Source organism: Macrotis lagotis, chromosome 2 (assembly GCF_037893015.1).
Source record: "Macrotis lagotis isolate mMagLag1 chromosome 2, bilby.v1.9.chrom.fasta, whole genome shotgun sequence".
NCBI classification, from domain to species: Eukaryota; Metazoa; Chordata; class Mammalia; order Peramelemorphia; family Peramelidae; genus Macrotis; species Macrotis lagotis.
In genome coordinates this window covers 173,521,922-173,549,057 of record NC_133659.1, presented here as the reverse complement: position 1 = coordinate 173,549,057, position 27,136 = coordinate 173,521,922, and the positions used below count along the sequence as shown (strand labels likewise).

General features: G+C 43.9%; 1 protein-coding gene across 4 annotated transcripts; it reads right to left on the bottom strand.

The window, feature by feature from the left end:
• Positions 1 to 97: 97 nt before the first annotated feature.
• On the bottom strand, positions 98 to 27,136 carry MTMR4 (myotubularin related protein 4). 4 transcript variants are annotated; one of them, XM_074223608.1, is made up of 19 exons: positions 26,828 to 27,136; positions 24,625 to 24,663; positions 20,392 to 20,481; positions 19,569 to 19,685; positions 19,137 to 19,219; positions 17,823 to 17,983; positions 17,570 to 17,666; positions 16,916 to 17,029; positions 16,217 to 16,413; positions 15,855 to 15,983; positions 15,095 to 15,206; positions 14,433 to 14,628; positions 13,616 to 13,801; positions 13,352 to 13,522; positions 12,872 to 13,026; positions 3,540 to 4,935; positions 3,175 to 3,285; positions 2,848 to 2,936; positions 98 to 2,694 (listed from the first exon to the last, which is right to left on the bottom strand). In XM_074223608.1, the coding sequence occupies exons 2-19, from the start codon at positions 24,625 to 24,627 to the stop codon at positions 2,517 to 2,519; spliced, it is 3,585 nt and encodes a 1,194-aa protein (XP_074079709.1). In that variant the 5' UTR covers positions 24,628 to 24,663; positions 26,828 to 27,136; the 3' UTR covers positions 98 to 2,516. The 4 variants fall into 4 exon arrangements, with proteins under 4 accessions (XP_074079709.1, XP_074079707.1, XP_074079708.1 ...); XM_074223606.1 differs by lacking the exon at positions 26,828 to 27,136 and adding an exon at positions 25,679 to 25,781; XM_074223607.1 differs by lacking the exon at positions 26,828 to 27,136 and adding an exon at positions 24,994 to 25,479.

Sequence of the window (27,136 nt, the reverse complement as noted above, 5' to 3'; positions counted from 1 at the left end):
TAGTGCCTGCCTCGGCTAAAGGCACAAACAGGAGGCCCAGGGAGGCGGGGAGGGGGTGGCAGGGAGCCTAGGGCCTTGAGAAAACTCTGGAATCTATGCCCACAAGCTTAGTCAGAAGTAACGAGAAAAGAAAGGAAAACTCGGAACAGATAGGAAATAGCTTCTCAGAATCCTGGCTTCAGTCCACCCCCCACCTCCTGCCAGAAGAGACTTTGTCCCTGTCAACAGAGGAGTTATTGGAAAAAGGAATTGTCAGTAAAACATATATTGCCTGGGTCCTGCTCAAAGTAACAAAGTTTAAGTGCTGGGGTTCTGAGACCTAAAACCTACAACCAAAATTATAAAAAAATTAAAAAGACCCAACAAAGCAGCACTAATATAGAGATTTTATTTAAACTGTATTGAATTTTTACAGCACATTTCATGTTTGTCACAATGCGACTAAACAGTTTGGATTTTTGGCCACATCATATTACTTTACACCCACAAGAGCTCTGAAAGGAGTCTTTGATGAACATTGCTGAAGCTGGAGGCCCTTAAGTGTCTCTCTTTGATAATACCATGCAGTTTAACTCACTGCATGGTACAGTCCCTCAAAACAGCCACGCAGAGTGGACAGATACAGTCTCCTCTTTTCACATATTGCCACAGTCTCACTTTTTTGCTGTCTGCATTTATAAATCACCATAAAAGGCCAGAACTGTGCTTGGGCAAAGTAAAATGTAAGTAAAAAAACAGATCAAACAATTAAAAAGCCACTCAACTTTCAATTTAAAGCATCAGAGAGTACTTCACAGAATTTTATGTATCCCATTACATACTAGGTAAGGAGTGAACAGTTTGTTACTTTTTCAATGGCCTCAGGAGTTTTCTGCACTGAAGTCTCCCTTATTCAACTCCTTTATGTAAAATGTTTAAAAGCGCAAAATCCTTTGTTACTTTGGCCTAAATATATCATTGTGTTTCCCTTGTACCCACGGCATTAGCACATGGTCAGAATAAAAACAGCATTGATACTTCTCTCTAGGAATCAAGAATAGGTCGGGACATTATTCTTTTCCTAAATGCAGATCCTAGTCCTTTCAAAACTGAAAAAGTAAAAAGTCTTGGGGAGAAAATTCTAGGAAGCAGCACAAACAAACTGCTATCCCAGTCTTTCAAACAGCTTAGAATTCTTTGCTGTATACTCTATTGCAAGAGTAAAGGAAGTCCAAGAGGAACTCCAGGAAATGGTTTCATTATGGACCAAGAAGACTGTATCTATCCCAACAACACAGATACTACAGGACATGGCTATATCACTGTATCTTTTGGTTAAGTACCACTAGTACATGTTATGATGAAAAGAACAGAATGTATAGTCCAAATGGACCTGCATTTCTCTCTCCAAATTTTGGTATCAATGCTATATCCTCCTTTGTTTGGGTTCCATTGTTAAGTGCACAGAAATAGACAGCAGCATTTGTTCTGAAACCCTCATATACCAAACAGTATATTCCAGGAGGTAAAAACCAAACACTAAATTCTACCTTCAAGGTGTCAAGTGTTCAGGATAAAGAGCAGTGTGACCCAGAGAAGGCCAAGGGAAGGGCAACATTGGAATTTTTTTTTCTATGTTCATGCCAGGAGAGGATCAGGGTGTAGTTCCTGTGTTAGCACCAGGATGACTGGGAGAAGTCAGGCAAAAAGGGCACTGAACAACAAACCAGCAGACACCTCCACAAATAGATTTTCACTCCCCCCCCTCCTCATTTTTGACAGCTCTTACCTTCAGAGCTAACCACTGGATGACTGAGTCTAATGCTTTCACAGCTCAAACAACTCATCTGTTTTGGGACTGGATATCAAGAGAGATTGGTTCTGCTCCAAAATGAAGTTTCACTCCTTCTAATTTCTTCTACACTTTAGGATCCACCATTCTGCCAAGCTCATGAGCCAAGAGACAAAAACATCCAACTTCACCATTTTCCAAAGCATTCTTCAAACCAAACTCCACAGAAAGACAACTAATGCAGCCACACTGGAGTGCCTCTAAAGACTGAGCCTTCATGCACAGACACAGAGCACAGAGGTATGCTGTGGAGATCATCTCAGGTAGGATGAGAACTCCCAGGTTGTACATTATAATCTGCTTTTTCAGGGTGGAGAAATGGGAGCTGAGTTGCCACTTGGAGTTTTGGTTATAAACATATCTTTCTATAGCTGTTTGGGGCACTTTGACCAGGCAGTACCTTTAACATCATCATCATCTTATGACCCTCCCCCCCCAAGGTGAAAAAAGTTGTTGTCACCTACATAACCTTAAGGTCCAGAGCAGGACCTTTTACACCAGGTGAGATTCTCACCATTAGAGGACACTCTGCCAAATTGGAATTTCTCTGCTCCAGTCTGATGATACCAAGGAGGACTTCTCAAGATGGTGTCTTCGAACGTTGTGTTCACACCAAGGAACCTTCAAAACTATACCTGAAGCAGATCTTCCCTTCAAACCTGTTGAAGGCAGTCTCCACCAACATTCAGCTAGAAGCTGTAGCAATGGGTTTCTTCAGATGTTGGCTCATGAGTTCCCTGGCACGTGACACTTGGATGTGTTCGTAACATGAGTTACAGACAAGAACTGGGTCATAGAGCTGTTGGTCAGGAATGGGCAGCTTCAGGTGGCAACATCCAGCACAGAACACATTCCCACAATTTCTGCCAAAAGATAAAAGGAGGATCTAAAAATTCTTATGTACTGAGAATAAGTGATAAGGAGGAAATAGGTTTCAGAGGTCATCAGTATGAAAAGGACAAACCTGAAAAAAAAATAAAAACAAAAACAATATGGAGGAAGTTAAAAGATCTTACCTGCAGTGGTGTCTCCGTTTGGCCAGCCAGAATTCACAATCACAGTTATAGCAGTGGGATGCCATATGGTCTGGAACCCAACGAGTCACCTGACAGAAATGAAGGGAAAAAATCCAGATTCTTTTCTAAGTGGAGATTGTATCAACTAGATAAATTTCCTCTTATTTTACAGGTGTCTGTCATTTCCCTTACAAAGTTATAATAATATCATCATTTCCATATACAAAGAATCTCATCTATTATCTCATTGGCATAGCACTTATCTCAGTGAAAGTCAACAGTCTATAGTGTTGGCAAATGTGCTTGTTTAATACACAGGTACAATACCTCAGTTTCTTTCTTATCAACGGGTTCCCAGCTTGCTTCTGAAAGGCAGTCCTCACTGTGATCAGAACCAAAATCTTCTGTGTCACTGCCATCTGACTCTTTCAAACATGTCTAGAGGAAAAACAAATGCTCTTAAAATTCCAAGCCATTACCTAAAACACTAAAATTTTTACCTTTAAATCATCCCAGTAGCAGATGGTGAGACCAACAAGAAAAAAAAAAGTCTGTTATATGCTATATTATACTATATCATATCATGTTTTATTGTTCTTATATTCCCATGAGGAATTCGGTTGCTCCTCAAAACACAAAACATGATGAAATTGTGCTGGAAAACTTATTGGTAAAACCAAGTCACTACTTACAAAGTCATCCTCATAGTCCATGGGTGGCTCTGCTGGAGGGGCACAACAGTGACGGATATCCAGCCTCATCTGGAGTTCACGCACCTGCCTCCGTAGCAGCTCTACTTCTTGTTTGTACCCTGCTTCAATTTGCCGCAATCTATGCTGGATCACATCCGTAGGGAAGGGGAGGCCATCATCATCCAAGTAGAGGGGAGGCACCGGAGAAGGGCAACTCAGTGGAATAGGTTTTGTACTAGACACCTGCTTGGGGTGACTAGACAGCCATGTCCGGTTGTTTTTTCCGGCTGAGCCAGTACAGTGTCCACTGGAATGCTTAGAACAAACAGGTGACTTTATACCTTCTCTCTGAGCCCACTGGCCTCCAACATAGGTCCCTGATCCCCGCATCTGCTTATTATTTGACCTCTTACTGCAACAGCCATAGGAAAGCAGACGTCTAGGGGTCTCCCCATTTGGGAGTGAAGTCACCATTCCCTGGAAACTATCCCAGTTGGATCCCAAAAATGAAAATTCACTTGTCTGGCTCTGGGAAATTGGCTTTCGGACCAACTCCAATGGCCCTTTGCCAAATCGAGGATTCTCCCATAATGGCCCATTTCTAACATTCCCTCTTTGACCAACATCTTCCTCCCAGTGGGCAGAATCTTGTTGAGTATTCAAATGCTGCTCCTGGGTGATTTCTTGGTAAGGGAGAGCCAGGGGTGAATCTAGAAGAGTTTGGCAGGCAATACTTGGTGGATTAGGAAAGACACCTAAAGTGTGGTCTGGAGCATCTCTACAAGGAATGCTTGGCTTGGGGTCTAGGGGAACTTGTTCAAGAATGCCTTGATCAGGAGGGGAATCCTGAGAGAAGGACTCCGGAAGTTTAAAGATTCCATTACATTCAGAGGAAACAACCTGGGAGAGCATGTTGGCAGAATTTTTCTTGGGACTATGTGGAGGTGGATGTTCTCCAACATCATTATAAGTCCTACATGGCTTGTCCAGAACAGGAGGACTTGCAACTGGTTCCAGGTCCTTGGTTTCTTCCAGGTCTTTGATTTCAGGATCGCAGGGATGGCTCTTCACTTGCTGTAGTACCATGCTATTTAATAATTTGTAACTGGGTGAACAGTTTTTGTGATTCTTCAAAGTATTATTGCTCAGACAGTCTTTTTGGTTGCTGGGCTGGGGATGAAGATCACCCGGTTCCTCCCCTGGCTGTTGAAGACCGCCTAGCCCATGTTCTCCTGAGGGTGTATTTGTTCCTTCAGAATTACTGTGCCAGGGCTCCAGACCTGCCCTGGTCTCCTGACAGTGATTATTTAGGTTAGGATCACTAGATGTGCGAGTCAATGCACTGCTGGTATCACAGGCAGAAAAGAGATCATCCATGGACCTTGTTTTAGGTAACCTGTGAGAACAAGGAATAAAACCCCATAAGTCAGGAAAAGAGATACAGAACCAAAACTAAGACTTCAAAATTATTCTATAGACAAAATAATCTGAACAAATATTTACTGAGTACCTACTAGGATGGTAACTACATGCTAAGGAGATACAAAGAAAATTAGCGATTTCACAGCTATAGAGAGCTCCCACACAAGGCTCTTCCTATGCCAATGCAGATCTAGAACTCTCTCTACATCGTCTTAATTTAAACTGTTTTGATGTGAGGCAATGTGAAATTAAATAAGATCATATTTGTAAAATGCATAGCATATCTTTTTTAGCTGAAATATTATGAATTTCTTTCTTTTTTTTTTTTTAAGTTTTTTGCAAGGCAATGGGGTTAAGTGGCTTGCCCAAGGCCATACAGCTAAGTCATTATTAAGTGCCTGAGGCCGGATTTTAACTCAGGTACTCCTGACTCCAAGGCCGGTGCTCTATCCACTGTGCCACCTAGCCGCCCCTTATGAATTTCTTTCAATGAATCCTTTACAGCTCAGTTAGAAGATTCTTCCCTTTGAAGAGTCTCTTCAAAGTCACTTCCAGGCAGAAGATAGGACGTTATGCAAAATTAGACAAATAGTAGACTGACCAGACTTGAGGCCAAGCCATAAAAAGATGAATTGAAAGAAGGGGAGATGTTTGCTTATTAAAGAAGAATTCAGGGGTGGCTAGGTGGCACACTGGATAGAGTACTGGCCCTGGAGTCAGGAGTACCTGAGTTCAAATCCCGCCTCAGACACTTAATAATTACCTAATTGTGTGGCCTAGGGCAAGCCACTTAACCATTTGCCTTGCAAAAAACAAAAACAAAAAAAAAAAAGAATTCAATCAGCAGGGCACTGATGTCAAGTATTTGAAAGGCCCTCAAACTTGTCCTGCTCAGTTCTAAGTGGTAGAACTTGGAGGAGTGGATAGACTTAACAAAAAGGTCACCCAAGCGGCAGCTAGGGATACTACTATTCTTTGGTTAAGTAATACATAATCGCCCTTTATGACCCCTTATAACTCTGAGAACCAATGGCCTAATAAACTTTCCAATAAATTTATTCATGTAAGAAGGCACTTCAGAAATGCTTGTTTCACTCCCTCCAATTGAACCTACACCATGCTACCAATATAAACTTCCCAAAGCATACTTTTGCATTTGCTTTACTTTTCTGATAAAAAAAAAATTTCAGTGGTTCCTCACTACCTAAGATATTACTTCTATAATCTAATACTGAAAAACATTCAAGGCCCTCCATGATATGGCCTCATCCAATCCTTTTAGCCTTACTTCCCTATTACTCCCCTACCATGTTAGTCACTGTTCCCCAAATATGACCAGTGCTCTCCTGACTTTATTCATGTTACACCTGAGCTGAAGAAACACAAATGCAATTCAATTCAGGTAACTCCTATTGAACACCTCCTATGTGTGAGAGACTGTGCTAAATATATTTTCCATTACAAAAATGAAAACAGTCCCTTCCTTCAAAGAGCTAATATTCCAAAGAGAGTGTAGATGAAATCTAGTATGTTATAAAGTAGATTATGATAGAGATAACAAGAGTAGCCAAGTAAAGGAGAGATAGACAAAGTACTATTCTAAATTTGAAGAAAAAGCTCAGTTTCATCTGTGAGAATCAAAATAAAAATGGCATTTGGGTTTGGCCTGGAAGATATACATTTCAAGGGGTGGCTAGGTGGCACAGTGGATAGAGCACCGGCCCTGGAGTCAGGACTACCTGAGTTCAAATCTGGTCTCATACACTTAATAATTACCTAGCTGTGTGGTCTTGGGCAAGCCACTTAATCCCATTGCCTTGAGAAAAAAAAAGAAAAGAAAGAAAGAAATGCATTTCAGACAGATATAGGGAAAACAATTTTAAATAACAAATGGGAAACAGCATGAGGAAAAGTTTTAAGGTAGAGGAGGGTAGGATGAAAGTAATTTAATTGAAGAGAACACAAAATACACAAATATATGAAATGAGGCTAGACAGGTGAGATGGAGTCTGATGAGAGAAAGTTTTGAATACTAATTTATAATGTTAAAAAAACTTATCAATGAAACTTAAAAAAAAGAGGGGGGAGAGTTTATAGTTTATACCATAAGCAATGGGGAGCCACAGAAGATTTCTGAAGGGGTGGGATGGCATTATCATAGTCATGCATTCTGAAAATGCAGCAATGACGTGGGGATAAACTAGAGATAGGATTAGACTGAGAGCATAAAGATAAGTTATTACAATAATCTAGATGGAAAAAAGATAGGACCTACAGTAGAGTGGTATAGTAATAAGGGAGAGTGTCCATTAGTACTGTGGATAAAATAACCATAGAATTTAGCAAATGATTGCAAGTATTGTATCAAAGATAGGGAAGAGGCAAAGATGACTCCAAGGTTATGAAATTCTACCCAGCCTTCAAGATCTGTCTTAGGAGTCACTTTCATAAATCCATTCCCATTTCTGCTGAATTTATGGTATCTCTTCCTCCATTAAACTCCAATGGCACTTTGTACTTATCATATTTATCATATTCTTCCTTACACTGTAATAATGTGTTCTGTTACCTCATTAACAAGAAAGTAAGCTTCTTGAGAACAGTTACTATCTTACCTTTTTATCATCCACAATTCCTACTCTAATACCTTGTACATAATAGGCAATTAATAATAATCTGTTGACCACAATAACCTAATTCTAGAGAACTAGATTCAAGCTTTGGGGGTAAGATTTGGGGTAAGAATTCACCATTAGACAAAAACTGCTAGGAAAATTGTCATTTGGAGGAATCTAGGCATAGACCAACATCTTACAACATATACCAAAATGGATACATGAATTAGACATGAATGGTGATACCATAATTAAATTAGGGAGGGGCAGCTAGGTGGCACAGTGGATAGAGCACCAGCCTTGGAGTCAGGAGGACCTGAGTTCAAATCCAGTATCAGACACTTAATAACTGCCTAGCTGTGTGACCTTGGGCAAGTCACTTAACCCCATTGCCTTAAATAAAAATTTAACAAAACTTTTAAATAAAATTAAAATTTTTTTTAATTTAAAAAATAAATTAGGGGAGCACAGAAAAATGGTCCTGTAAGATCTATGGTTAACAGAAGAGTTTATGACCAAACAAGACACAGAGAGGATCACAGAAAATAAAATGGATAATTTTGATTACATAAATTAAAAAGCTTTTGCACAAACAAAACTAATGTTGTCAAAATTAGAAGGAAAGCAGTAAACTGGAAAAAAATTTTACAGCAGGTATTTTTGATAAAGGCCTCATCCTCAAATAAAGAACTAAGAGATAAATTTATGAAAATAAGAGCCATTTACCAATTGATAAATGGTCAAAGGATATGAACAGGTTTGTTTTTTGGGGTTTTTTTAGGTTTTTGCAAGGCAAACGGGGTTAAGTGGCTTGCCCAAGGCCACACAGCTAGGTAATTATTAAATGTCAGACCGGATTTGAACCCAGGTACTCCTGACTCCAGGGTTGGTGCTTTATCCACTACGCCACCTAGCCACCCCTATGAACAGTTTTTAAGAAGAAATCAAAGTTATCAATAGTTACCTGAAAAAATGCCTACATCACTTATGATCAGAGAAATGAAAATTAAAACTCTGATATATCTAATATAAAGACAACAGTAAAGGGAAATGGCAAATACTGGAAGGAATATGGAAAAATTGGGACACTAAGGCATTGCTGGTAGAATTGTAAACTAGTCTGGATAATTATTATCCATTCTGGAGAACAATTTGGAACTATGTTCAAAGGGTTATAAAACTCTGCATAATACTTTTACCCAGCAATATCATACTAACAGGTTTGTATCCCAAAGAGATCAAAGAAAAGGGGAAAGGAATAACTTTTAAAAATCAGAAACTCATCCATTGGCTGAATCTTCTCAACTCTTTTTGTGATGGCAAAGAATTAGCAATCAGGGTAATGTCATATGGTTGTGATGGAATACTATTGTGCTATAAGAAATGACAGGGACAGCTGAGGGGAACAGTGGACAGAGCACCAGCCCTAGAGTCAGGAAGACTTGAGTTCAAATCCAGTCTTAAGACATTTAATACTTACTAGTGTGTGACCTTGGGCATGTCACTTAACCCCAGTGCCTTACAAAAAAAAAATGACAAGCAGCTCAGAAAACTTAGAAAGCCTTACATAAACTGAGGCAAAATGAAATGAGCAGAACCAGACCAGAAGAACACTGTACACAGTAACACAGCAATATCCTGTGATGATCAACTGTGAATGACTTGGCTATTCAAAGCAATACTATGATATAAAACAATATTATCCCTCTCCAGGGAAAGAACTGATGGAGTCTGAATACAGATCAAAGTATACTTTTCCTTTATTTTTCTGGGGTTTTTTTGTCTGGGTTCTCTTTCACAAATTGACATGTTAACATGGAAATTTTTTGCATGACTGCACATTCATAACCTATATCAAATTGCTTGCTTTCTCAATGGTGGGGGGGGGCGCTGAGGTAGAACAGGGACAGAAACAGAGAATTTGGAACCCAATAAAAATTTTAAATTTATGCTTAAAATTGTTTTTACATATAATTGAAAAAAAGCCAAAATTCTAAAATTTGAAAATTTATATACAAACAAAAAAAAATTACAAGCAGGATACTTTCAGAAAAACCTGTGAAAACTTATATAAACTCATGCAAAGTGAAGTGAACAAAACTAAGAGTACACTATACACAGTAACAGCAATATTGGAAGCATGATTGACTATTAAAAGACTTAGTTACTCTGATCCAGCAATCACCCAAGACAATTCTAAAGCACCTGTGATAAAAAATGTTATCCATCTCCAGAGGAAAAAAAAAACAATGAACACTGAATGCAAACAGAAGCTTAGTTTTTTCAAACTCTCTTTTGCTTGAGTTTAGGGAGTTTTTTTGACCAGTGCTTTCTTGTGCAACATGGTTAATATGGATATATGTTTTACATGACTTCACATGTAGAATAGATATCAAATTGCCTTTTCATGGAGGGGGAAAGGGTGGGGAAGGAGAGGATCTGGGACTCAAAATTCTAAAAAATTAATGTTAAATTTTTTCATGTAATTGGGAAATAGTTAACAAAATAAAAATATATTTTAAAGAAATAATGTGGTGAATTGAATAGTACAGATTAAATAATAAGTATTATATGAGTTAAGAGGACAGAAAAGACTACCCAATTGAATTAGTTGGAAAAGGCTTCATGGAGGGCGTGAAATCTAAGCTGGACTTTAAAAAACTTATTAGTAAGATTTAAAAAGAAAAAAGAGGGAGAACATTTTGAGTAGGAAAAAAATAGCATAAAAAAAGACCAATCATTTGATTTTAAAGAACTTTCAAGTAGTGACTCTCCAAGTCTTTCTTGCTGCCTAAAGCACATCTCCATGTGGCTATCTGTAACTACCTCAAACATATTCTCTTTCCTCCAAAATTAAGTTTGCTGCATGAGTGTAGTAAACTTTTCTACATTTCAATGGATGTCCTACAGTTTTCTGGGGACTAGGTTTAAAATCTGTAAGTCATTGGTAGTTCTTCCTTTACTCACCCTCATTCCCATTCCCAAATCCTGTTGGTGACTCCTTCATTGTCTCAAATATGATCCTTCTTTTCCACAGGCAGTGCTCTAATTATAGGCTTCATATGTGCATTTCTAAAATGACTTTCTAACTGGTCTCTTTGATTTTCATCAACTTACAACACTGTCAGATTATTCTTCCAAAATCATCATGTTCATTGTATTAATCCTTACTTAAGAATCTACAATGGATTCTTCTTGATTATTAATTAAATTTATAATAATCAGACCAAACTGATACTCAAGATGCTTCATCCATTGACTGAATCTTCTCACTCTTTCCTATCATGGCCTTTCTACTCTGGTCAGCCAAATTTCCTGATCATACCCTCCTATTCCTTATTTTGACTCCACTTCTACTAATGGTCTAGGTCATGCCTAACATTCATGACACCTTCCCTGACAATCAGTTTCTATAGTTCTTTTTCCTTGCTTTTAATTTCCTTAAGTATTTATGTCTGTACCGTTTCACCATGCTTACAAGCTTATCTTTAGAATCTCCAAACCTAGAAGATCTCTGAGAAGAACTATATGTTTACTTCAGAATCAGAGAATGTCAGAGCTGGAAGAGATCAGTGGCTATTTAATCTGACACATAGAGGTAACAAAGTCACAGACTTAGAAAAGATTTTAGAAGTCACTGGGGAGGCAGCTAGGTGGCGCAGCGGATAAAGCACCGGCCCTGGAATCAGGAGTACCTGGGTTCAAATCCGGTCTCAGACACTTAATAATTACCTAGCTGTGTAGCCTTGGGCAAGCCACTTAACCCTATTTGCCTCTCAAAAAAAAAAAACCTAAAAAATAAAAAAAATTTAGAAGTCACTGGGACAGCAAGGTGGCACAGTAGAGCATGGGGACTGGACTCAGGAAGATCCGAATTCAAATTCAGCCTCAGACACTTACTTAAGTCTATGCTTGGGCAAATTACTTAACCTCTCTTTGCCTCAGTTTCTTCATTTATAAAGTGAAAATAATAATAGCTATCTTACACAGGGTTGTTTATGAAGATCAAATGAGGTAATAATTAAAAAGCACTTGGCATAAAGGTAGCACTATATAAATGTTAGTCCAACTTTTTCCTGTACAGTCTCCTCTATAAAATAAAATGATCAGCTGGTTATCTAGCTTTTGCCTGCAGGCTTCCACTGAAAAGGAATCCTGTCTCTTCTCTTGAAGCATTTCATGCCATGATACTATCCTAGTTGGGAGATTTTTTTTTTCTGACTCAAAACCTAAGTTTGCCTCTTTGAACCTTCCACCCTTTGATTCTGCTTTCAGAGACCACAAGAAAGAAGTTAATCCCTCTTCCACTCCAGGACCCCTCAGATACCTGAGTCTTTTCATCCAAGTTCCTTCAACCAATCCTCCTGACAGAAACTCATATGGCCCATTCCTCTTCCCCACTCTTCAAGCAGGACATAATATTGAGGAAAAAGTAAATAGCCCAAAAGAGCACAATAAGCACTTACTGAATTAAAATGAAAATATTGGGGTTTTTTGGTTTTTAGGTTTAAAGACTTAAAAGCTTCTCAGCATAAGGAAATCACTCTTATCTCTATATCAAAAATGTCTTCAGGGAGCAACTAGGTGGCACAGTGAATAAAGCACCAGCCCTGGAGTCAGGAGTACCTCAGTTCAAATCTGGCCTCAGACACTTAATAATTACCTAGCTGTGTGGCCTTAGGCAAGCCACTTAACCCCATTTGCCTTACAAAATCCTAAAAAAAAAAAAAAAGTCTTCAGTCTGGAAATTCCTTCCCCTCCCCCAGTGCAGATTGTAAGGTTCTCTCCCCTCTTATCTAATGAGGTCTTCTAGAGTTGGCATGGTGTCAACCATCTGGTAAGAAGCTTCTTCAGAACTTCCACAAGCCAATCCCCAAGCAAAAGAATGATAATTTGTCACCTAGTACATGTTTGAAGCTTGGCAAAGTCAATCCACTTTGGTCCTCTGCTAGTATTACCCTCAAGAAAGCAGGATCTCCACTACATCACAGCAAGTTATTAGAACAGGATTTTAGAGAACCAGATAAATAGAAATGTATCAAATGTCTGCATCTTTCTGGAAGATAAAGCAAGACTACCCCCATATGGGAATTCAAAGACAATCAGGACCTTCTGAAAACTCATGTCACAGGACATGCCAATAATCCTCACACAGACTCCTACATTTGATTACAGAAAAACTATTAATGCCATGCCATCATATTGCTTAATGTTTAGAGCTCTTCCTTCTCCATAATGTGACAGAGAATTGGTGCAGCTCTAGGCAATATTGTACATTGAGAGAAGACCTCTTACCTGTCCAGAGATCGGCCAGTGAATTCCTGACTCTGAGATACTGGAGGAAGGTAAAGGTCCATGCTATCTTCCCCAAGTGTACATGGAGATGATGCTGGAAGGTACACAGCTGTCCAGAGGTGCAAGGCCCGCACATGACACACAGGATGGAGGACCTGGGGAATTAGTGCAATAATCATTCAATCACGGGGCAGCTAGGTGACATAGTGGATAGAGCACTGCCCTAGAGTCAGGAGGACCTGAATTAAAATCTGGCCTCAGACACTTAATTATCTAGCTGTGTGGACCTTGGGCAAGTCACTTAACCATATTGCCTTACAAAAAAATCCAAACAAACAAATAAACAAACAAAAATAATCAGTCAGTTCTAATGATGCTTCAATCTCCAGCCCTTTCCTCTCCCCAAGCAGCTAGTGCAGCCTCTGCCACCACCAAACCCTGCCAGCCTGCTGTAACCACATAAGAAGTATCCAAACTCACCAGCTCCGAACCCGGAACATAAAGAAAGTTGTGGAAATTCTTGTTGCCCGCTCGGAGGAGGGACCACACAGAACAGGTCCGTTTATAAATGTTGCGCATCTCCCGCTCCCATGGGTTGTTGGCCAGAAATGTGCCATACAGACAAGAGTATGTATGCTGTACCAATTTTACCTAGAGAACCAAAACAGCTCATCATATCTTGAAAACCTGTCAATCCTTTCTTAGGTCAAAAGCTCCCAGAGACAAGAGAATCTTCCAACTTACCAAGAAGGCTTCATTAAATTCAAACAGACAAGGGAACTGCTTAAGCAACTGGTGAACTGAATCAAGCCACTGGAGAAATACTGGACACTGTTCATTCTGATCCTCTGCATTCTCTTGATGACCACATCGATCACCAAATTTGTGACCAAAGTCTAGCCAGTCAGATTCCACCAACACTTGGAAGCCCTGAGAAGACAGCAAACAGCCTAAGCCTTAGGACCCCCTCAAGGAAGGTTGTAGAGAGCCCCTGGGGTACTCCATAGAAAAGGTCCTCAATGGGGCGGCTAAGTGGCGCAGTGGATAAAGCACTGGCCCTGGAATCAGGAGTACCTGGGTTCAAATCCGGTCTCAGACACTTAATAATTACTTAGCTGTGTGGCCTTGGGCAGGCCACTTAACCCCATTTACCTTGCAAAAAAAAAAAAACTAAAAAAAAAATGTCCTGAAGTAGGACTCATTTACAATCAATAAATAATAATTTACAGTGAAGTGAGAGGTCTTATCTTAGAAGAAGTATTAGGGCACCTAGGAGGCACAGTGGATAAGGCGCGGGCCCCAGAGGACCTGAGTTCAAATTTGACCTCAGACACTTAATTGCCTAGCTGTGTGGCCTTGGGAAAGTCACTTAACCCCAATGCCTTAAATAATAAATAAAATATAAAAATTTTTTTATTAAAAGAAGTATCAAAAGTTCATCTGGTATGTGCACTGGCTCCAGGCTCTCTACTAGAGGATTTCAAATTCAGACCCTCAGTTCCCACAGTCCTCACTCCCAAGTCATTTTTTCCCTCTCCTCTTCCCCAGCCACCATTTGTACCTCCAAAGTCCTATAGTAGGGATCCAATAGTATCTTTGCCAGGGCTACAATCTGGGGAGTACGGTCCCAGCCATCTGAACAATGCACCAGAACTGGTCGGCCCTCCCGGTCCACCGTGTTTGACACCAGCACTGCTGCCTTCAACATCACTGACAAGTGTTGCAGCCATTTGGTGCTCTCCAATGCTGACAGCCAGCTATTTAGATGAAAAATAGCAAAACCTAGTACTGAGGGTCTCAAGTCCCTGCAAGACTATCAGTACACACAAAGTCACCAATTCCCCAGAGAGTATAGAAACCAATTCCCCAGAGAGTATAGAAACCAAAAGACACATCTTTGAAGGGGGACGAACCACAATATATTTCAATAAATACAATCAATGTCAACCATTCCCTCTTGCCAAGATTTCTATTATTTCAAAGACTATTAAATCTAAGTTATCACCCATACCCTTCACGCTGTATGGCAATCTGGTTGGCTAAGAAATAGAATTGACATGGCCAAGATTGGCTCATAGCAAATAGAGGTTATAGTTATGCCCAAGACAAAGTCTCATGAACCAATCTAAACTTAAATTTTCAGGTCACTTCTTCCCCAGAAACAAAGGATGTAAGAGATGAGATATGGCCTGGGACAGGATCAGAAGTGCAAGGATCACCTACTTGCTAGGGTCTGGCATCTGACTGCAGACAGCTCGAAGGTACTGGAAACTGTTCCGAATGGAATGGATATTAGCCATTCCCATAAACACCACTTCACAGTTGGGATAGTACTCTATAAAAGGAAAAAAAAAAGTATTAAGAGCCAGTCCAGAGTAAGGTACCCAAGTGTGAAGAAGAGGGTGGAAACTTGTATAAGAATCAGTAGAAAGGCATGTTCATGTTTAGCCTAGAGAAAAGAAAACTTAGGAAGAAGATATGATGTGTCTCTTTATATACTTAAAAGACTGCCCAAGTGGAAGAGAATATACTTGTTTTGTTTTGCTCCAATTGGCAAAATTGAGAACTAGGGATAGAAACTAGCAAGAGATAGATGTAAGATCACTAAAATCAAAAAATATAGAACAATTAGAGCTTTCCAGAAGTAGAATAGGCTATTAGGAGTGAGGCAGGGGGATGGAGAGAAGAGGGTATCAGGTGCCCATCAAAGGATGTCTCTGAGTAGAGTCTGGATGACCACTTGTTGAGATTATGGAAATGGTTCCTGTTCAGATATACATGATATGCTAGATGGTCTCTTGGTTCCTTCCAGCTCTTGAAATTTTGTGATTCTAAACAGGACAACAGGAATAGGTGAGGCCTCTTGCCCCACCTTCCACACCCGCCTGGTAAAAGTGGGAGTCTCAGAATGAGAAAACCATACAGAATCAAAGTAGGTGAAGAAAAGTGAGCTATTTGCAAAGAGAAGGGTAAAGGTTGGTACCTTCACATTCACAGCCTCCTCCCTTGGCCCTGTTGGCTACTGCTGCTGTGTAGGATCGAGCATCTAAGATGAGCAGCTTCTGGGGTGCTCCAGTGCTCTCTACACCAGAACATGCTGTAAGAGAGGAATCTAAAACACATGGAGAAAGGATACCCAAGGTAGGAAGGTCAGAAATAATTGTCCCAGTTTTCCCTTGTTCCTATGGCACTCTCCTCTCTCTCAGCTAAAGGAGAAAGAGCCATATATATATATATATATATGGAGCAATAAATGTCTCCTCCCACTCCCACACCTTAATTTAACTCCCTGAGAATTAGATTTAAGGTAAAGCATGCTCCTCAGTACTGAGTGCCACATCTTACCGAAGTCAGCATCACATGTTTCACTTCCCTCACTGTTCCCATTGAAGGGGACACCCCCAGCTGCCCTCACCCCAGGATCCAGGGCACAGGCTTTGGCAATAGATGTAACCAAGTACTCATCATCAGCATTGCGCCAACCCCACCAACTGATTTCTGGCTGGCTGCAGCGAGCAATCGCAGCCCCATTGCGCAAGTGCCTAAAAAGAAGAACATCATTATACTGCTTTCAAACATGGCAAAGACAGAGACCTGTCCCAGAGAACTCAAGGGCACCAGAGAGGTCAACCCAAAGGCAGGTCAATGTAAAAAAGCTCTATATTTAAAAGATGACCTTGATTCCATAAGATCTGTATAGCACATAACTTATTAGACACACACAGAGAATTCCAAACTTGCCAGTTATAATTCATCTGGCTGTCAGTATCCCACATAGAGCAAATGTTTAAATTTTTTAAAAAGCTGACTGAATTTTCCATAAAGACCTTTTTTTGGAGGAATAGACTCATCTCCAAAAACAGATAATAAAAACAGAGTACAGGGATCTTGACTCCTTATCCATCAAGCAAACCAGTCCCAAAAAGAAAGCTAATGCTTGAGTCCTCCACAGACAAAAGTGGAGACTCTTTCTCTTCCTGAATAAGAAATGATTTCCTCTGACATCAACTATTCCTACCACATAAACAAGTCCAGTTTTCTTACCTATATACCACAACAGGGATTCGCTTCCAAGAACGGAAAGAAGCCACATTCTCTAGCTCCTTATCTGTGATCCACACAGGAACCAACAGCTTCTGGGGGTAACTGGGACACAATCTGAAGAAAAGCCAAAAAGTGAAATGGGGTTAGGAAATACAGATACATGATCATAGGTCTACAGCTAAAGGGACATAGCATAGTGGATAAGATACTAAACTGAGATGTCAGGAAGACATCAACATCCCACCTCAGACCCCCACTAGCAAAGTGACTGAGTGTGAAGACTTAATAGCCTCAAAAGTCCTTCCAGTTCTAAAGCTATGATCCTATGACCAGAGAGATCACTGAATCTAATCTCTTTATTTTTACAGTTGAAAAAGAAATGAAGTGACGTGTTTAAAGTCACATAAGTAGCAATTAATAAAGCAAGAATTCACACTCGGATTCCATGTTGAGGGTTCCTTCCCCTTTGGCATACTATTCTTCTCCAGGAGCAAGACCTCATTAAGTGATCAGAGACTTATCTCTTTCCTCAATCACCAAATTTTTCCCAACTACAATGATTAAAGAGAGTTCCCAACAGGATACAGTCCTAGGGAAGGTCAGAACTTTTCCTGCTGCTTCTTCTGCAATGCTTTCCTTCCCTCTTGCTCTCACTTGTAATTGCTGTTGATGTGTGAGACTCTCCAGACGTTGTGCAAGTCAAACCCCATCCTCACCAGCTCTGCCTCCTGCCGGCATCGAACATGCTCTCCTACAATACATACATCAACTGTCAGGATTCATAAGGAATCGTGAATTTTAAGGAAGATGGAGGGAAGGAAAGAGAAGGCAAACCTTCACATAGGAGGATAGCTGCGACAGAAAATAAGTCCTGAGGATTACATGAAGAGGCAAAACACAAACTCACCTGGCTGGCAAAGGTGAGTGTGCTGTTCCTCTTCAGTCAAGCCCAGGCACCATGCATGGTAGGCAAAGGCAAAAAGGTCCTCAGGTTTGGCAGGTCTGGCTGTGGCTCGGCTCAGCCTTGACAACCACTCTTGGCACTGCTTGAAAGTAGAAAAGTGGCACCTGCCATACAAAGAGCCACAGGTCTGAATAAGACAAGGGGTAGTAATCCCATCGGGAGGAGGTAGCTTGGGGGTCCAAAAAGCAACAAGAAATGACAAGCAGAAACACCATGGATACATAAATCTAAAGGAAGTCATCAGATTGGATACCCTAGAAGCAGGAATCTGGCCATTAGGCCTGGACAACTCTAATACCCGCTTCTAGGGTACTGACTTGTCCCTTCCCCTCTCCCTCTCCTCCAAGAGAATGTCCTAATCTCTTTCATTGGTTCTCTTTCCATACAATTACCTCTGGATGATTGTCTCTTAAAATTTAAACTCCTCTGACTTTCTTTTTCCCATTCCCTTGCTTTTTTTCTTTTTAGATTTTTGCAAGGCAGTGGGGTTAAGTGACTTGCCCAAGGCCATGAACTCAGGTACTCCTGACTCCAGGGCCGGCTCTATTCACTGCTTCACCTAGCCTCCCCTCCCTTGCTTTTTCTTCGGAATTTAATTTCCGCATTTGACTTTCAAAGTCATCCTTCAAATCAGCCCAATTTCATCCAATTTTATTTCCCTAACTTTCCTAAAATAAATCTTCTCAAACAAATCCATGGTCATCCTTGCCCCTATATCTTTGCTCATTCTCACTTTCTAGAAGGTTATCTTTCTCTCCCTTCCATGTTCAATTCAAATATGGTCTCCTCCAGAAAACTTTCAATTACAAGAGGTCCCCCTTCTCTGAATCCCTCAAGCACCTAGTCTAACATAAGAAATAAGAAAATAGATACAAGCTAGTTCTGTATCTCCAATTAAAATATTAACTCCTTGAAAGTAGGAACCATATCTTATTCTTTAATTTTATTCCCCCTGGCCTCTAGCAAGATTTCAACAAATGTGGACTGGCTAATTAATGGAGATATCAAGCAAGGTATCTGAGGAACAGAAGACTCAACAATTCACAATTTATTATGAAAAGTCCCATACAAATAAGGAAATGTCCTTGCAAAAAGGTAGTTTTATTTTTGTCCATGAAAACTAGCATTAGCAGATGACTGATAAATGTTTGATGAATTGAATTAGGCTCTGATTCAATGAGAGATCTCTTGGCAGTAAGAATTCTACAAGAACAAGAGGGATAAAGCAGGGACACCCAAAGGCTATGCTACCCTCACCTCACCACCTTGGAATCCTTGCAGGCAATATGCAGCTGAAACATGTCCCGGCTCTCCACACTGTCAATCATCCGCAAGGGCACCTAGTAGGGCAAATAAGGAGGAAGGCCAAGTTCAGGACCCAATCCCTCAAAACTTAATCCTGACTTCTCTCAATTCTAGATCAGAATGTCCAAATAACAAGTTAAGAAAATGAGGGTAGTGGGGCATATAATTGAGGGAATGAGACAGGAGTCCAAAGAGAACTGGACAAGAACCTCATATAAATTTTCTAGTTGAAAGTAGAAAAGTAGCACCTGCCACAAAAGGAGTCACAGGCCTGGAGAAGGCGGGATTGTCCATAAGAGTTTGGAATCTGGGAAGGACCCCCAATCCCATCCCATACACACAAACCCACCATGTTCTTGGGCAAAGAATGAGAATAGAACTCACGTTAATGACTGAGTCTTTGAACTTGATGTGTAATCGGTAGTTGGAGATAGCAATAAGAGCATCAGCAGCCCGGCCTAGGAACTCTACTCCCTCCCCCTGCAGTACTGTGAAGGGTACCTGCAAAAAGATATGCTCAGGAGTTAGACTGAAACCTGTCCCAATTGACCCCACCCCCACCCCAGCCCCACACACAACTCTGCTCTCTAGGGCTCCCTGTAGAGGAGCAGGCCAACACAAGGGAAGTAAGTCCTCTCCATGGTAACTTGAACCAAGCAACAGCAGCCCAGTAGAGAGTTGTCCCTCCCATCCCTGGGGCCAAAAGTTTCACAATATGGTAACAGAATCCCCTCCCTGATGGCCTGGGTTAGGAGGTAGATGACAATCAAACAAAACTCTTCTCTGGCTCAGATTTAGTCCAAAGAGACCTCAGAGGCCACCTAGACCAATTCTTTCATTCTATAGATAAAAAGCCCAGAGGGGAGAAAATGACTTCCCCAAGGTCACACAGCAGGAAGTGGCAGAGCAAGGACTGGAAGTCAGGTCCTAACTCCAAACCCAGGCTCTTTCCACTATACTATGCCTTGCTGTCTCCTTCCAGATATGGAGGAAACCAAGTGGGTCATAAATCAAAGGCCACAGAATTTCTGCATTGGAAATAAAAGTTTTAAAAACATCTTATCTCAATCCCTTACTCTGCAGATGAAAATAGAGGCCCCATAATGGCATGACCAGCCCATGGTCCCAGACCTGGCACAAGAACCAAGGTCTCCTGACTCTTGATCCAAGATCCTTTTCCAGGCATTCTCAGCTTCCAAACTCTCACCTGCAGATTCTCTTCTTCTTTCACTAGTTCCTTGGGGGGAAACAGATCCTTGGCTTGGATATACTCCAGGCTGGGGGGCCCCTCCTCACCCTGTGAAGGAAGCCACCACCCTGAGTTACGAGGTTCCTATCCCCAGGGGTTTTTCTGGTCCATAAGGTCACCCCCACAAATAAAAAACATTCAGGTGGGGACCTCCACATAGGAAACCAAGACTTGGCTGACAGAAAAGACCACAACAGCTTAAGGTTACTGAGTAAGTCTAGGGAAAGAATTAGAATGAAAGGTTGATGAGGAACTGAGAGTTCAGGCTCCTGAGCAAGGTGCTCTTAAATAGGACAGAAATTTCCAAATAGTGGGGATTGAAGCCTATCATGAGAGATAATAAGAGAATAAGAAATGAGGTCGAGAGGATATTTCAAAGAAGAGAACTCAGAGTTGACAACTGATTATGAGGAAAGAAACATCAAGAACAAGAGCCTGAAGCCAGAAAAAACCATGATAAATGAAGGAAACAAAGAGGAAGAAGGGCAGGGAATCTAGTTCTAAGGTTCCAGAGGACCTTGGTAGGAGCTTTCTAATTATATTGCATCAAAGGTATGTTAGGAGAGAAAGGGGGAGGGAATAGGGAAGCTAGCTGGCCTGTTTCTTTCGTTGGGGTTCAGACTGCAGATAGATCCCCATCCCCTGACAAGCAAACCTACCCTGAATCCTGTTCTAAAGGGGAATTCCTGGGGAATATTCCAACATGATCAAAAGGTGTTCTCCCTCATCCATCCAATAGGATAAGAGAAGAGGAAATCTCTAATTAGGAGGGGCTAGGAGATCCAAGGACAGCAACAAGGGGAAGATCATCTCAGAAGTACTTATTAGGATATGGAGTATTTTGGAAGAAGACTGGGGAAACGAGGAAATAGAATAATCAGGAGAGGGGGAGGGATAATACAGAGCCAGAAACAAAGAGTTAGAAGCCCTGTGAAAAGGAAAGAAAAAGAGAGAAGGAAAAGAGGAAGGAAAAGGAAAAGCAAGAAGAGATTGCCATGTCAAGAGAGAGAATTCTTGAGAGAAGGAGGGGAAAAGACCGAAAAGTCAGAGATGATTCACCCTAGTTATGGGTACTAGGATATACAAAATAGGCAAGTGGTCGAACAGCCTCAAAACGATCAAGGATATATTGCCTAGAACTAAGAAAAAAGTAGAGGATGAGAAAGGTAAGAAATGGTACCCCCCTGCAGGGCGGGGCCTAGAGCTCCGCAGTCAAGGGCAGTGGCTGCAAGAAGAGCCAATACATCTTTATCCTTAGCCTGCGGCAGTCTCTGACACCAATAGGTTAAGGTGGATTCTAGGAAAGAGTTGATCTAGCCTAAACCCTCCTCCCCCCAAAGTCATTAGGTTATACAGAGGGGCTTGAGAAGAAAACTATTGGAACCAGCAAATTATATAGTCTCTATGATTAACAAATAAGATAGAAAGGGGATTCAGTAGAGAAGAGTAACCCCAGGACCCAGGCCTAGCTAGCACTTACAAAGCAGCTGAGCATTGAGCAGGAGACTCGGGCAGACAGGCTCATGGTCGCAGGCATCTGGGGCCAGTGTGCATCTCCCCGAAGCCTTAGCCGCTACCCTTCCACCAGCCTGGGGCACCCACAGCATCCCGGCTACAGGGTCCGCCAGATACAGCGACTGCAGCAGCAACAGCAACAAGGGCAGCAGCAGCAACAGCAGCACAGCAAGGCAGCGCCAAGCTAGGGGCCTCCTTTCCTTCCCTCCCCTTCCTCCCCTCCTCTCCACAATGGAGTGGGCCCCAGCTCCGCCCTCCAAGCTAAGTAAGGCAGGGAGGAAGGAAGAAGGCGGAGCCACAGTGCCGCTCTGCAGCTGGCCACATGGGGCTGCCCGCTGCCTCCCCCTTCCCCAAAGCAGCCTCAGGCTCCACCCCTCTGCCCCACAGGGTCTCCAACCAATGCAGTCTTATCATCAGGGGCATCTCCTAGACAGAGAATCCAGGGCTAAGAGGGCACCATTGCATCTGTAATGGGAAAGGGGGAAAGCCAACAACCCCTTCAGTTCAAACAAATTCTTACTAAAATATCTGCCCTGCTCTCCCCCTGCTCCCTGCCAACTCATTCCCTGTTTCCCCCCCCCCACCAATATCCTCCCAACTCCTTTCTTTCCTCCTTAAGAATTATATCCAACCTCTTTTCCCAAGACTCCCATTGGCACATCACTCCACTTCTTTCTCCAAAATGTTCTCCCTGCCTTTTCTCCCGGCCCTTTCTCAGTTTATTCCTAAGCCCCTAGTACTCTTCCTAGCCTTTACTCCTTTTCCTTCAATGATCTCCCCATCCCCCCATCAGCCTTGCCCTCTAATTCCTGCCTTTCTCCTCTCTTGAATCACCTACACACTCTCCCCCAGAACAAAAGAAATGCCAGTCATTCCCACCCCCACAAGCCCTTTGGAAAGGTAGACCAGTTAGGTTGAAGGCAGCCACTCCAAACCTCTGAAATGTTGGTTCCTGTAGATTTCTGATGCCAAGAGCTCTGTCCTGATAATAATTTCTCCTAACCTCATATTTGTTCTTTGTCCTTTAACTATTGGGGGAAAATTATTCTTAGGGTGAAGAATAATTCCCAAAAGGAAAAGAAAAAAAAGGAGCTTCCCATAAATAATAAAGAATAATATCTTAAAGATTTTCAAAGTGATTTATATGCATTATTTCACTTGACCCCTCTCTTCAAACCTATAATGAAAGCATTACTTTTATTTTGCAAAAAAGGCAACTGAGGTCCAGAGAATCACATAGTTAATAAGGGCTCAAGACCAGTTCTCTTCTGATTCCAGTCTAGCTTTTTCTACTGTAAGAGTCTGCCTCTAAACAGAACTGAATTTTCAGATCTGACAAGGGAGGTTAGTGGTGGGTAATGAGATGGTTTACAAAATAATTCTGAGCCAGAGAGAAGGACGCTGGAGCCCCAGATTATTGTCTTTTTTTTTTTTTTTTTTTTTTTTTTTTTTTTAGTTTTTGCTAGGCAATGGAGTTAAGTAGCTTGCCCAAGACTAGGTAATTATTAAGTGTCTGAGGCCAAATTTGAACTCAGGTACTTCTGACTCCAGGGCCGGTGCTCTATCCACTGCGCCACCTAGCCGCCCCATGATCTCAGTCTTTAAGACTGGTAGATGCTGAGAAGAAAGAATACAAGAAGAATTCAAGTAATGAATGAGCACTGTATAAATCAAAGTCATTTCTAGCAAAGTCTCTAAAGCAATACCTGAACACCTAGTGCTAAAAGAAGAACTGAAAGTATTCTCATCTGGTCTATTCCCCAAAATTTTATTCCAAAAAGGGAAGTGACAACTAGAAGTAAAGGAACAGTTGGGTCCAGAAAGTACCTAAATCCCCTACAAACCCCTCTTTAGTCATTTCATCCTGCTATCTTACCTTTCAGGGGCCAAGGGGCCCTGTAAAACTACTGGTTGAAGTTTTTTGGGAAACAGGGCCAGTAATAAAGAGAAGAAAGGAAAAAGTGATGGGAAACATGTAAGACTATCAAAGGAAAATGAAGACTGAGATAAACCATTCCAAGAGGATTCTAGTAGAGCCCTGAATTCAGAATTATTGGACACCCCCATCAGTTCAACCCTGGGTGACAACTGAAGGATCACAGAAGTTTTGAGGTTAAATCATTATCACTATGAATTTATGGAACCTCTCTCCATTTCCTCCCCAAATAGCATCAGATGCTACCAGCATCTCACAAAGTAAGAGTCACAAAGAACACCAAACTAATGACAAAGCAGCACCCAGACTAAATGGAGTAGGGAGGAGCCCAGCCTTGAGAAATTCCCCAGGGATCCCAGGACAGATTAAAGGAATTTGGGAAGCCAAGACCTCAAGCTATGCTTGGAGGACTAGATAAAATGTGGGTTTCTGAAGTAATCTACCCATTCCTGTATGGCAGATGCTTTTAAGGATGAAGTCCTAGGTTAAAGGTCAGGCAAAGAACTGAAAAGAAACAAAAAGAAATGGGAGGAAGAGGGATGAGGGGAGTACAGAAGGTAACTTGGAGTTAGAATGGCAGCGGAAAAATTGGGAGCCTGTATGGCTCAGACTCTCTGGTTCCTAGCAGGAGAAAGACTGGGCAGTGAGCATAAACCTTGCCAAGGAAAAGCCCTGTGATAAAGAATAGGGACTTGAGGGAGCCACGTTGGGGAAAAAACCACGGGGTTGTGGATACTCACCATCCTACCGTGGCGAGAGTCCTGGCTGCCTGCTTCTCACTGTCAAGAGAGTAAAGGGAGAAGAAGGTCGGAGTCAGGGGACAGCGCTACTCAGTGCAACACATGCCCAGCCCTTCCCCAAAACTATCTCCCCCACCCTGGAATCCAGCTTCCTCATGAGTCATTCAAGCAGGCGCTAAGGTGGCAGAGTTCCTCTGACCCTTAATGCCCATTCTGCAGGGCATGGCACAGGCTCCGCGGCCCTAGGGAGGCAACCTGTCCCCGGTGGCCCACAGCCTGGGCACTCCTGGACAAAGGCAGTGAGGATTCCCAACCCTGCGGCCCCAGGGAGGCATACATCCAGGAGGGCTGGGAGCAGGCACTGCTGACCTGCGGGCTGGGAGCAAAGTTCAAGGCCGGCGAGGAGGGAGAGCAGAGCTGGGGCCGGAGGGCAGCGGGCCGGGGCTGGGGGCCTGGGCCAGGGGGTCCGGCTCGGTCTCGGGAGCCTCGAGGACCAGCCTGGGCCGAGCGCGCCGCCCCGGGCTGGCTTTGGCCCACGGCTCAGGGAATCAGAGGTCCCTCCCCAAGCCCGCCCCGGGGCAGCGGCCGGGGCTAAGGGCGGCATGGGTCTGCCCCCGCCTGGCAAGCTGCCCCATCCCCCGGGAAGGCTCCTGGGAGGCAGCCTGGCCGGGGAGGCGCTCCCAGCGCCCGGGCCGGGCCCTCCCCGGGCACCCAACGCCGCCTCTGGGGAGGGGCAAGGCGGCGGCCCGAGGACGGGCGGCACCGCGGGCAGCCCGGCGGCCGAGGGGCCGGGGCCGGGCCATGCGGCCCGGGACTTCCCCGCTCTCCCCGCCCGAGGGGTCACGGCCGGGCCCCAGGCTTGCCCCGCGGGATAGGGCCCCGGTGGGACGCCGGCCCGGGCGCCCAGGTGCCCAGGTCCGGGGGCGGGGCCTGAAGCATCGGGGGCGGGGCCTGGGTTGACAGGGGGCGGGGCCCTGGGGCAGACGGTGGGGGCGGGGCGGGGACGCAGCGGTTCCCGGGCTGAAGAGGGTACGCGCGGGACGCCGTGACTCACCGGGGCCGGGGCCGCGTCTGCCCGACCCTCCGAGGCCGCGTTCCCACCACTTCCGTCTCCCGCAGCAGCTGAGGCCGCGCAAACGGGACCCTGCCACGGCGCCCCTACTCCCCGGCCAATCATATCCCCGCCTGTGACCTCCCCGGCCAATAGCCACGCTAAGTCCCTCCCCGCCCACACCGCGCAGCCGTCGCCCTCGCTCTGGACACCGTTCATTGGCTTCGGTGGGAAACGCCTTTTAAGGCCTTTAGCCTATCTAGTGCTGACAGAAAAGACGGTATCCAGAGAGAGAGGCGCGGAGCCCAAGGAAGACCAAGCACCAATGGGAAATCACAGCGCGTCCTTGCAGCACCCAATGGGAGGGCAGCAATGGAAGCACGGCCGTTCAGGGAACCGGAAATGAGGTCGTCCTTCGCCTAGCGGCTGCGCCACGGGAGGCGGGGCTCCAGCAGCCTGCCCCGCGGCACTCGCGCGCCTTTTCTACGTTTCCGTGTCTCCCGTTGTCCGTAGCCGTGGCGGCTGATGGGGGCGGCACGGAAGAGCGGCCCGGGGGTCCAACCCGGGAGGCGGAGGCCCGGGGTGCCCCCGGCTTCTTCCCCGCCCGCGCCGGCCTTCCTTCTCCTTTCCGTCCAGCCCCCTCTTCCTCCCTCCGGGCCCGCGCCTCGCCCCGGATCCCAGCTAGGCGGCGCAGCGGCCCGAGCGCGGGGCCGGGTGGCTCAGCCGCGGCCTCACGCCGCCCCGTGCGCCCGGGCGAGCGCTCGCACCAGCGTCCCCGCCTCACTGTCCTCAGCTGTAAAATGGGCACAGCATAGCCCTGCCTCCAGGCGTGTTTTACAAAAAGCCGGCTGGCGTGGCGCCTGGCACCGCTGATCAGTTCCTCCCTTCCCCCCGCGCCCCCTCCTCCGCCCAGCCAGCCTCTGGGGAGCTGGGCCAGGCCCACCCGCCACCCCGACTCCCCCGCCTGGCGGGGAGCCCCGGGACGGCAGAGGAGGGCAGCAAGAGCAGGCTGCTGCGATGTGCTCCTGTGGCCCCGAACCCTCACTGTAATGCCTAGAGCTTGCTCTGGCAGAGTACTGCCCAGCAAACCCTTCTTTCCAGCCGTAAATAGGTGCTATTACAAGGTCACGGGCATTCCCTCCTGGTCTCTACCGTGGTATGAGGATGACCTTGATTTCTTGAAGCTTGGCCAGCTCTGGCAATGACCTGGTGATCAGCTTAGAGAAGTTCATCTCTTTTCTGAACTTGGTCCCTCGCTGATGACTTTTTCTCAACCCTAGCCACTTGGGAAAAGCATCCAAACCAGAATGTGGTGACTTATGAATGTGAATGGGATATATTACACATTGATGACATCATAAAACTTTCCCTTTTCCCTCAAGTGACATGTGCTTAACTTCCTCTCTCTCTCTGATCTTAGCCCTATTCCCACCTTTCCACCCACTGGGGAGGGGAAAAAGA